At 36.2% G+C, this 12,752-nt stretch overlaps 1 protein-coding gene across 1 annotated transcript in view; it reads left to right on the forward strand.

The window, feature by feature from the left end:
• Positions 1-12,752, forward strand: part of LOC124162973 (cytoplasmic dynein 2 heavy chain 1) — a 147,398-nt gene that overhangs the window by 65,891 nt on the left and 68,755 nt on the right. Inside the window, exons 26-30 of the mRNA XM_046539753.1 lie at positions 2,133-2,300; positions 5,269-5,427; positions 5,664-5,803; positions 7,700-7,937; positions 9,326-9,556. Coding sequence (XP_046395709.1) covers positions 2,133-2,300; positions 5,269-5,427; positions 5,664-5,803; positions 7,700-7,937; positions 9,326-9,556 — 936 coding nt within the window. The remainder of the gene's footprint in view (positions 1-2,132; positions 2,301-5,268; positions 5,428-5,663; positions 5,804-7,699; positions 7,938-9,325; positions 9,557-12,752) is intronic.

The following is a 12,752-nucleotide window of genomic DNA, read 5'->3' on the forward strand; positions in this document are numbered from 1 at the left end:
CTTCATTGAACCTGTTAACCCTTGAACGGCTAGTGTGCCCATATGGGCACAGCTGCAATGGTCTAAAGAATTATGTATAAATTCCAACCCAAACATTGTAGAGCATGTTGTCTCAGCCATAAATGATTATAATGTTTCAATTTATTTGGTTTACAGCCAGCGTTTTATACCAGCATTTGACTGTGGCACGATAGGTATTCATACTCACTCTGTTCGAGGCGGCAAAAGGAAAAAATGAAGAAGTGTCTTCAGTACATGCGATTTTTTCCTTTTTATTTTTGATACTCAGCTATGTATTTAATATTATCCTTATAATGAATGTTGTTAACGTTGGTTTCCTTTGCCAGCATTGAGATAAATTTCATATAAGACAAGGAATTTGAATTTATTTTTGGGTGATCCTGTATGGGCACACTAGTCGGTCAACGGAGGTGTCTTTTTTGATGGATTTTTATGGCTACAAACGTTTTTATTGGGTCTGTTATCAAATAATTTTAATGTAAAACGCTAGGTTTTTGTCAGTCTTTCATTTTTTCCTTATATCCTCTGATTTTAACGACTTCAATATTTTTGCTTTATTTTTTGTAATATTTCCAAAAATTTTCAGAACAAAAAATACACTTTATACTATTCTACACTTTTATTCATGGTGCTTGCATTTTACTTTGCTCACCTTTCTATTATTAAGAATGTTGGGGTTATTTTCTACCACTGGTATACCTACGCAACAATCAGGGGCATGGTGGAAGGGGAAAGGATGATTGATAAATACAATGATAAAGCTCATGTTGAAGCGCTTTGTACCACGTATAAAACTTTGAAACTAGAGATGTGCGAATAGTATCCGCGAATACTCGAATACCTCGAATACTAGAAAGTATTCGATATTCGAGATCTCGAATAGTTATGCCAAAGGTACGGTCTCGAATACCTCGAATACTTTGAATTTCGCGTCATACACTGTCGCTCGCACGTCGTTGGTAGTTGACTCGGAAAAATGAAGAGAACTCTAGTTGTTTAGTGCATGCAGCGCCGTTTTAGGCAAGCTGACGAACCACATCAAATTCGAGGGTTAAAGCAGTGAAAAGAGTTCGGCGTGAAAAGAGCAAGCATTGGTAATCTCAGACGATGTAAAACTCCTATCCTCACGTGTAGAAACTAGGTCCCTGTGATGTCACGTGGAGTGGCATTGCATGGGCGCCAATCTGGCCTTTTTCAAATGAGTATAAAATTGACCATTGCCATTCGTCTAAACTGGTATTTCTAAAACAAATAATTTGTTTATTATTAATACACTAATGGTAGGTAACGAATCACAATTAATGCCTTTCGTTTTCTTTAATTAAGGAAACTAACCTATTGTGTACATAAAATTAAAATATTCCATCAATCAGCTAAATTCCTTTTTGAATCCTTTAAAGGAAATCACAATTACTCGCCAAAATCTTGGGTTTCCTGCTGCATAGGCCACCTAGTCTAACATTCCCTCATTCATCGTTTAGTATTCGAGGTATTCGAAATTATTTGAAACTATAAAAAGTAGATTTTTTAGCATTCAAAATATAGGTACACTTGCTACTGTAATGTGGTGAAGCCTGAAATAGTCGATCATATTGTGACGATAGCATTTCTTTTTCAATTAACATGTCTTTCGTTAAATTTTCTACTTCATTAATCCATGTAATATAAAAAATGATAGAAATCAGAATTCGACACACAAATTTACCGTGGTCCTTTTTTAATCAAAAAACAAAATAAAACTACGAAAATTAACTCCGCTGTTAAAGGATTAAAGCTTTTAATGATGCTTATTCTAAATAATCCTTATTTCTGTGAAACATAGCCTTATTTGATTTGGATAGTTGGGACATATATTAACTTTAAATTGTATCCTAACCCTAGTATGGGGTGCCCTATTATTTGCAGGAATGTGTATTCCTGGTCAGGAAACTATTTCATCACAGTTCATCATAGTTTTCTTGTGCCATATTTACTCTATCATTTTTATGCATAACCACCCTCCTATTTTACATGTAAGTTGCCTATTTATCTAAGGTAAACTAACCACTTTGTTGATAATTCTTGAGTTGAAAAAATATGTATTCCTAGTAATTTTTCATTCTTATCCACAGGACTTAATCCCACTTCTCAAGTATATTAGAGGTGAGACATTCAGTGAGAGCCATTGGCATGAATTGCTGAAACTTCTTGGTATCCCAGAAAAGCCAGTGGAGTCAATCATATTTGGTGACTTTTTAAATGCAAGACTAGCAATTGTGGAGCATGTGGAAGCTCTGAAGGTAAATATCAATTATTGAATGACCACCTCAGAGCATGGAGTCTGATAGATGTTCAGTTAGAAAAAAATTATCTTACAAATTTTCAGATATCTTTTTTAGTAGAGGTAAGTAAGTATTTGCATTCTCTGTAAACTTAAATTTTGGAGCAAAGGCATAAATTAACAGTGAATTAGGTATATTGGTAGTAGATATTTATGCCTTTTTTCTATTTAAAGCTATAAATGACAGATTGCAGAAACTCAAACAGTTTTTGTTACACTTGAAAATGGTCATTATGAGCACCAATTGTCACAATGCATGAAGCTTGTAAATACAGGTGAACATGGAGGCCATCGGAAACATCATCCAGCCCCTGCTGTCCACTCCAGCAGTTATAACAAGGCTGTTTAACCAATTGTGTACTGTTTTTTCATTGAGGGGGAGGCCCTTCTAGTGACTACATAATTGAGTTTACTAGGTACACATAATCTCAGTTTTCATGAATTCTTTCCTCTACCTGCATAAATGCTACGTCTATATCACCTCTTTATGATGAGCAACCTTAAATTGAAGCCACCAATTTTCTGGTTAGTTATTTGTCATGAAGGGGTTTTATTGTATTTTTTTTTGTAGCCAGTCCTGTTTGAATGGTTTCATAATTGTCGATTTGGATTGGAGTTGGGCTGAGGAAAACCTTATCTATTAATTTTTGTGTGTACATATTATGACTTGAAAAAGTGTCAAAAAAACCTGTACGTTGATGACTGAGCATGAATGAGTGAGTGAGTGATGTGGTGAAAAACACGCCTAGAGGAACATCAGAGAACAATTCCACTGAGGCAGTCAACGAAGCCCGCGGTAGCCTAACATGCAGCACTGGATCACACAATCAACGGTTTCAAACAGAGACTCATCAGAGAAGTTATCAAAATAAGAAAAGAGGAGAAGAACAATTTTGAAAGGGACACCAGCCTATAAATACGTCGTATTTGGCTACCCGTAATCTGGAAAAACACTCGACAACCAACTCCTTTAACCTCCCACTCCCACCCCGACATGAATACTTATATATACATATATGAATAAAAATTGAATATATGAATCAGGTTCCCTTGACCAGCATCGGTCGAGAAATGTTGGTACCACCCGAAAATTGATGTGGCAACATAGCCCAAAAGTTTGTTATCCAACATAAGGAGTATCCCCAAAAGTTTTAACGAAGATTGACGTGGTGTTTCCTTACCACTCCACCCCATTTTTGTACTTCGTGACCGAGTGTTAGCAGCTGGGAAAACTCTCCCATCACCCATGGTAGAACATGAAAATGTTTCTTCTCCCCATTCTACCCCCCCATTTCTTTTCTCCTCTCTGAAAATAGTAAAAAGGAGGTGCTCATGAGAAATTAGGTCAAAAGGTTACAAGGGGGCAGGGCATAAACTCTCCCCTTTAATTGTAGGCGGACAAAGCTGAGGAGAGGAGGTGGGAGACATCAGTAAAAATTTATTTGAGGACAGAGAGTAGGTAGGATATTAGAGGAAATAAAGAGCGAATATTAGAGGGGAAAGTAGGCTCTAAAACTCTGCCTGCCTTATAAGCAGTGATCACAGTCACAACCAGACACAGCTGGTGACAGAACAAAAGGAAGTTCTAACAAGGAAAGTCCCTCAAGTGTCACCACCAGATCTTGTTCAAAATTTGCAAGGTGATAGGGAATGGAAACCCACGAGGTGTAGTTTCTGTTTCAGTTGCCAGTGCTCAAAACGTGAGAGATATTAATGACAGAAAGTGAAAGGAAAATGCCGAAATGTATGCAACCATCTGCGCAACAATAGATTGTCAGTGCTCTTCATCCTAGCAATGGAGTATAAGGGGCTATTTATGCACTGTGGGTTGCATAAATTTAACAATTTTCGTTGAACTTTCCATTGCTAATATCTCGAAAAGTATTGAGTGTTGGCAGCTGAAACAAAAATACACCTCATGGGTATCCATTTCCTATCACCTAACAAATTTTGATAGAGATCTGGGGGTGGCACGTGAGGGACTTCCCTTGTAAGTCTAATAATTACTATTTTCTGCCATACATCCCTTCATTGAAGACAATTTAAATTTCAAATCATTTCCTCTCCTCCACTGTTATCCCTTCTATAAAATTGCGGTGTGTACAAGTGGGTGTGCATGTGTAAAGAGTGTTCATTAGTTGGGCAAATTGTATTATTTCTATTTTGTTTGGATTAGTATGTTCAGGTCTTATTGAATGTCAATGGTGCCCACCAAAAATAAAAATAAAACGTTCTTTGTTTTAGTAATGATAAATCAGATAATTTTGTTTAGTTCAATAATTTTGCGTAAAATCTGCATCTTCGTGGTGACAAAGAGAATCATATTTTTGTGTTTCCAGTGATTGTTGTATTTAAGGTTTTGTTATTCTTGAGTCATAATTAAAGTAGATGGGTCAACCTCCAAGTATTTCGATACCTTTTCCCATGTTCACGTATTTCACCCCTGTCCTTGTTTGCCCAAGCATCTCAAAACCCTCTATCTTTAAATTTTCTCTGGTCATAACTTGCCTCGCTGAGAGGAACGGTTAAAGTATGCAATGCAAATTCAGTATCTTCGATAGATTATCATTTATCATTTAAAACTTTTTCTTGTCTGTTTGTAAATTTTTTATATGAAATAAATTTTGAGCATGATGTATGAGTTTCTGCTAAAGAGATGGTGTGGAATGGTACTCAGGCACAGCTTGGAAGTTGAGTTACTTCCCATCCATATCATTCTTTGCATATTTATGTACTTATGGATGCTGCTCATTTTACTTTAAAGCTTGTATTCTGCATTTATACTTACCTCAATTGAAATTTATTGAGAATGGATTGATGATTTTGTGGAAGACATCCTCAAATTTTTTAATGCCATATTTACTGCACTCATCCTACTGTTTTAAGACTGAATTTGAAGTAATTGAGCTTTGATTTTTTTATTTGAGGAATTGAATGCAAGATCAGCCAGTGAAATCGTCATTCGGCAGGCTCTGAATGAATTGGATATTTGGGATGTGGAAGCAAAATTTTCTTTGACTGAACACAAAGATTCTCAAGGGAAAATAGTGTATATTGTAACTGATTACAAAGATATATTGAATAAAGTAAGTATGGAATAGAAGATAAGATATCATTTTACAATATGCTTAGATTGGAATTGTTTAATAGTTGATGCCTAATTATGTAATTTATATGCCATGGTTAAGTGCCTCATTTTCTAGTAACTTTCATTGTATTTCCTTAAGCAAATTAATTTTTTGTTGGCTCCCAATTTTATTTGTACTTTGAAAATTTATGTGATGGAAATTTCATTGAATTGCAAATATGTATAATATTTCAGGTGGGCGATCATCAGTGCTTACTGCAATCTGTCAAGAATAGTGCAAATTTTGAAGGATTTTCTGATCGTGTTTCAATTTGGGAATCAAGACTTTCTGATTTAGATGACTACCTGCATCAGCTAACCATCATTCAGAGAAAGTAATCTCTCTTTTTATCTTTTTGTTCATTTGTCACGGAGTTTGGAATTTACTTTTAATGATGAGATCCATCCAGGCCATGAGATCATCCTGTGGCATTCTTTGCTCATAATCCTCAGGCCCATAGATTGGCTGGCTAACACTTCAAGGGTTGTCAATGCATATTAATCTCAGTTGAAGTACTCTTTTTCCATAGTCCACCCTGTTTTACCCTATTGTCTGTCAAATGAATTTATGAAAAGACTAATGCCGGTGAGGAGCTAGAATGCTGATGATGCAGAAGAGTTCTCAGGCTTCCATCCGGGTGATAAAGACCATAGCTGCCGATGCTTCTACAATAGAGTTATCCATCACATTGAAGGAAAAAATAAGGAAGGTGCATATTAGTGAGCAACTTAGCCTACCCTTGAAGTGTCAGCCGGCCAATCTATGGGCCTGAGGAGTAAGAGCTGGCCTCATATGAGCAAAGAATGCCACTGGATGATCTCATGGCCTGGATGGATCTCATCGCTAATGCATTCCTTGTGTCCATTCAGAGAAACATCCAGAGTAATGACAAAATGGAGGCCTATTTTTCAACACCTACTTAGATATTGTTATTATTCTATCATTATATAGAATTAATTTAGGTACATAAGTATGTATTAGAATTATGTTTCCATTCTTGGCACTTCTACATTTTAAGGAGAAATAACATCATAAGACCATGATTTGAAAGTCATTTCCATTTTTAAAGTGATGACTGTAGGAACCACGGTTGTTAGAAGGAAACATGTACAAATAGCGATGCATGCTATAAATACACCAGAAAGAAAACCCTACTAGCAATAATTTAATTGTCAATTTATGTAGGCAAAAAAATAAAATAAATATCAAATTGATTAGAATTGATAGTTTGAGGCATGACTTGGTGAAATTGCTTCATGTTAAATAATAAAACTTTGTAAATTTCTCATATGATTTCAATAACAACCAATTTCATCGGTGAGCAACATCGTCAGGTTCGAATTCAGGATACAGGGAGAGTACAACCTTATATTCATTGAGTACACTAATGAATACACATTGATACACTAATGAATATAAGGTATAATTGTAAGATGACTCAATGAATGTAAGGTCATACTCTTCGTGTACCCTGTATTTGAACCTGACGATGTTGCACACCAACAAAACTGGTTGTTATGAAAATCATATGTGATTAAAAATTTTTTTTTATTCATTAAGATTGATTGGACCTTGAATTAAGTAAGTTTGTTTAATACTTGCAACATCAAAGTTTTGGTTTTAGGATTACTATCAAACTATTTTTATCCACTCCATTATTTCATATCTGAAGCTTTGGTGTAAATTATAGTGTTGTCAGATAGCAAAGTACACGTTTTGCTGCCTTTGGCTTTCATGTGGCATGAGCAGCTTATGTTAAAGTGTGGATATTTGACTGCATTCTTTACCTATTCTTCCCTAAAATCTTATTCTTGCCTACGTTAAACTCTTATCATTAGGCATAAAGTCATATCCTTACCAAGCTGCTCAGCCATTTTTTCCATATGAAACAGATGGGTCTTTTACTTTGTGCTATCCGGGTTGAAATCCAGATGACAAGGAAAAAACTTCAATTGTAACACAGGGTTACAGGTAAGCAAAATCTTGAACCCGATCATAAAGCAGATTGATCAATCAACTCCACACTGGCGCTTGTGTGGTATTATGTATACAATCTGTCAAACCAGCACGAGAAGCCCTGATGTTGATGGATACCTCTTTTGTCAAAACATCAGCAGCTAAGGCCCTCATCATGAGGAAGGAAACTCAGGAAACTTTATGTGTATTTATTTTCCGGGAAAAAGTCTTGTCATGCCTGATTATGTTTGTTCCACCCACAATCTTTTGACAGGTGGTTGTATTTAGAGCCCATTTTCGGCAGTGGTGTGCTGGCAAGTGAAGGTGCACGATTCAGTCGGATTGATTCCGATTTTCGTTGGGTTGCTAAGGAGTTAGCCCAGGAAGGTTTTGGAGGTAGTCGAGGCTCTCGAGTTTCTACTCTCTGTCGAATTCCCGGCCTTCGACAAGTTTTGACATCTTTGGTAGATCAGTTGGCACGGTGCCAAAGGAGTCTGAATGAATTTCTTGAGGTGCTAAGTTTAACTTAAATTGCATTTGGCACTTAAGTATTGTCGTAGGCACTGTGAAAATGTTTGGATGTCCTCAGATGTGAGAAGTTGAGAAATGCAGAGTTAATATATTCATCTACTGATTGTTGTTCTTGCTTGAAGCAGCACTGCTCTTCTTTCCTGCAAAATATTGATAACTTCTTTTCTGCATTTTTCTGTACAAGAGGTTGAAAGTAGTAGCACCAATTGCAGAAGAAGAAATCATCACAAAAATCACTGGATTGCATTTTTAATCACACATGTATTTAGAAATTAAATATATTTGATATGTCACATTTGTGCTGCTTCCTCTGAGATGTTTTCATTTCTCTCACTGCTCTTTGGGTGTAGTGTTGCGTTCAATTTGGCCACTTGAATTTTTGAACAGGGTTTATCCCACGTAAAATTTAAACATTCTACTCTGTTGAAGAAATTTAAAAACATTTGATAAATTTCCGCACTCTTACTATTCTAACCTTAACTGGTTTTAAACATTTTCAAATCTGTTTTTAAGAGGCTACTCTCAAGTAGTTGCCTTATATATGTGAAGAAAGGATGGGTGGGGTTGTTGTGCAAACATTCCATTTCCCTCTCCTTATTCCTTTGTGGCTGTTTCTGTTGCCATTATGTTTGCAAGGGTCCTCTACATATCTGCTTTAATTGTTAGCCCAAGCACTTGCTTTAATTCATTTGTTTCCAAATGCAAATACATAGTTGTTAAATAGATGTGCCTATTGAATGATAAGCTTGAGAGACATCAGATGCACTTGTGTAGGTATTTATTTATTTTTTGCTTTTCTCTCAAATGCTTCCGTAAATTCTCAACTGTTTATCGAAAAAACTGACCAAAGATTCTATTAGAGTGAGATGTTGGGGTCATAAGTTTGAGAGAATGAAAACTGAATGCATTTCATGGTACTAGTATCATATCCTAAGGGCCTAGTTACATTCTTGAGGTGTTTTGCATTTTTTGTGCCATGGCAGTCCTGCACTGCCTTCTGATGAATCCACCAAATGGGTGGAAAGTAATGATAAAATCTCATCTGTACCTTTGTTTATGATGTGCTTATGGCAAGCCTCTCAGTAATCACCTTTTTATTATATTTGATGCATCCTTAATCCCATGCCTACCTATCTTCTCATTGTAAGGGGATCAAGTTGTTTTTTCATCTTTCACTTCCTAAAATAACCTTAAGTCATGATCTCATCACTTAGTAATGGGAATGGGCTGATTATCAGCCAATATAGTATGCACTTAGCTTGAAAAAAGATTATGATTCTTTTTATGGTAAAAGGAATGAATTTGACGTTATGAGCTTTTATTTTTGTAGCATTTCCATTAATGAATTATATTCTACTTTACTTTCCAGGAAAAGCGGTCTTGCTTTCCCAGATTTTATTTTCTTGGTGATGAGGACTTGCTTGAAATATTGGGGCAGTCTATGAAACATAAGGTTATCCAAGCACATTTGAAGAAACTGTTTGCTGGCATCCACTCTGTTGTGTTTGATGAAAGTGGCAATCATATTGTGGCAATGAAATCCCAGGAGGGAGAAATTGTCCAACTCAAAAACCACGTAAAAGTTTCTGGCCAAATAGAGGTAATTTTCATGACTAATTTAATGCTAATGTTGGTATTAGAGATGCGTTAAACTTTCCATAGTGAATAAATACTGCTGAAAGTGGTGTATGCTGCATGTATTTATTCTCTTAGAAACTTATTCATAGTTACGGACAAGGGATCAATCCTTCAACTCTCCACTCTTTTCCATGCTTCACAATTTTAGCTTTATAGTCTCATTGTAATTTTAGGATCAGACTTTTGAAATGCCTCTATTTGCTACAAAAACGAAGAAGGTCCCTATAGGATATAACATTAAACGGCGCACAAAACTGAGCCTGCAGCTCTAAAAAAAAGCTGGTCCTTTAGCCAGTCATTGAGCAGCTAAATGAATAAATTTAAAATTTTAGGTGAGATTACAGAAATGTATTTTCAACATCATCTTTAAAGCGAGGAATTGAGGTAGCTGTCAAAATCTACTTAAACTATTACAAACCTTCTAAATTCTTTCCTTTACTTATACATGTTCTGTGCAGCAATGTTAATTAGATATTACAAACCTTAGCTGTCTAGAATCCTGATGTCCATGATTACCCTTGAAGAAGTAAGATGACCATGCAGGTAGACAACACAACCTATCTCCTATGCTGACCCTGTCAATTTGAGTTGTCTTCGAAAATAAATTATCATTACATACAACTAAAAATGGTAAGGCAGCAGTTAAAGCAAAATTATGAGTAGTGCGTTTTGGAAAACTTATTTTTATAGATGAAGGTAGTATTTCAATAAACTCTATATGTAATTTGGTAACATTTTCTTCTTTCATTGTGTATCTCTTAATCTGTATTCTGTATATTAACATACATTTTTTGAGTCCATTATATATGACCAAACATGTACACCCATGTCTCGTATAGCGCAATTTCGATATAGCGCAAATTCGTTCCTCGGGGAAACACTGCAATGCAGTGTAGCCTAATCAAAAATCTTAAACGCTCTCGTGATAAAACGTGAACTTGCGCTAAGTACACACGAAATTTCTATCAATTTACGCATATTAATATTATTTCTTGCCTCAAATCTTCTTTTTGATTTATATATTAATCGAAATTCATTGCTGCGCAATTGCCAAAAGTATTACTCGTCATTGGGTCTAGATAGCCGGCCTACCGAAGATTTATCTCGTCTCCTTAACAGAATGATAATAAATAATTTAGATCGTTAATTAAGCGTGGGGCTAGTGGAAATGAGTTTTTTTCAGCAATACGGTTTGAGACGTATTTTTGCCGTCGTAGGTTACCGGGCGATTGACTTCCAGGTAGAGAGTCTACGCTAAAGCCTTCAAGGTCATCGGTATTCACGGGGGAGAAATGGAGCGGTGACCGAGTTGCGCATGAATAGCATCAACACATAAAAGGGTCCGCTATAGAGTCTTAAACACAATGGCTTCGTTCCCTCCCCGCAGTCATAGCCCTTCTGCGTCTCAGGAATACAGTTCAGCAGAAGAAGGTAATTTAGATAGAGCCATACGTCAGAGTAAAAACCAAGAGAATATGGCAAAAAATAGGAATGCGTGTAGAAAAATCAAGAATTTATCAAGAAAAACCATTAACCTAGAAGAGGACTTGAGAGAGGTCAATTGCTTTGAAAATGGAGAGCGTCAAAGCGATATTGCACGGAAGTTTAAACTCACGATGCCTTATTCTGAATAAAGACGAAGCTAAAATATCAGTGACCTCAGCCGCACCAACTTCAACCAAGCGGTCTACACATACGGAAAGTTCATGGTGAATCAGTACAAAAAGACGAGAGTAGTAATCGCTCCGAGACATTAAGTGAAAGCTCCGGTTGGTTCCAGAATTTAAACGGCAAGCAGGTATTTTCAGTGCGGCGATATCAGGTGAATCTGCAAGTGTTGATAGCGCAGCCACCACAACATTTTCTGATGAACTCCAAGCTGTTATTGAAAGTGGCTCCTTTCCCCCTCAACTAGTTTTTAGTGTTGATGAGACGATATTCTTTTGGAAAAGAATGCATTCTCGTTCATTCATTTTCAGGGAAGGAAAACCTGGGTCAGGTTTCAAGGCATTTAAAGACTGTTTCACGTAGCTGCTAATGACTCGGAGGACTTCAAATTAAAATGATTTATCATTCATAAACTCCACTAGCTATGAAATGGCATTTAAAGTAGCATTTTCCTGTCATTTCGATGAGCGACAAAAGGGCCTGGGTGACACAATAGTTGTTTTTAGACTAGTTTGAAAAATCATCAACTGCCGGCAACGCATTACGATCCCCTGAGATAGCAGATGTTAGCCCACCTGCACGACAGGATGGAATTTCGAAAGCACGTAAGCATTTTTTTTATCGTGAATAAAAGTCTTTGAATGCGTGAATACTATCTTCAAAGATGTTTTAAACTATATATATTTATAGAAATAATGTTTTCTAAGGCTTTTTATGGGAATATAGATGTTTAGAGGAAATTCAATACAGGCGGTCCCCGACTTTCGTACACAATGCGTTCCCGAAAACTTGTACGAAAGTCGAACCATTGACTTCCATACTAATAAGGAGTTACGTTCCAAAAGAGCGGAATATACATACTAAATCCTTTTTTTTTCACAGAATTCATTTCGATTGACTTAATTTTAATAACATGTTAATAAAACTCCTCAAATCATCTAATTTCTTTCGAAAATACGCAGAAAATGCAAATAAAAGTTTAAAAAACAAGAACTCCGTTGGCTATCGAGTGATACTTCCTCTTGGGGTTTAAGTTGACATTCCACTTATTACGTCCACTCTAAATAAAAGGACATACCAAGAAGCATAACAAAATGTATTTGTTGAACCCGCACTCTGGATACCTTTTAATTTTTACACCAAAATTCGATATTTGGCAGGTGACTTTCGTGATCGCGTATATTCCGCATGTAATTCAAAAAAGACGAACGGAATTCGGGTGATATTTCGTGCAATATCGTTGCTGAAGGTTTACATGAATTAAACAGCACTCAAATGAAAAAACACAATTAGAAAGAAGCTCTTACTAGTTTTATTGAAAGTTATTCGATGATGTCTAGTCAACTTCTTTTGAAAAATATCTTCAATGAAGGCTTTTTTCTTCTCTTGATAAAGGAGCCTGTAGCAGGCAGTCTCTCTCCCAAATAAATCACCTAGATTAGAGTCAATTACCAACAATTCCCTTCATTATATACGTTCGTATTGTTCGC

Source organism: Ischnura elegans, chromosome 7 (assembly GCF_921293095.1).
Source record: "Ischnura elegans chromosome 7, ioIscEleg1.1, whole genome shotgun sequence".
Taxonomy (NCBI): Eukaryota; Metazoa; Arthropoda; class Insecta; order Odonata; family Coenagrionidae; genus Ischnura; species Ischnura elegans.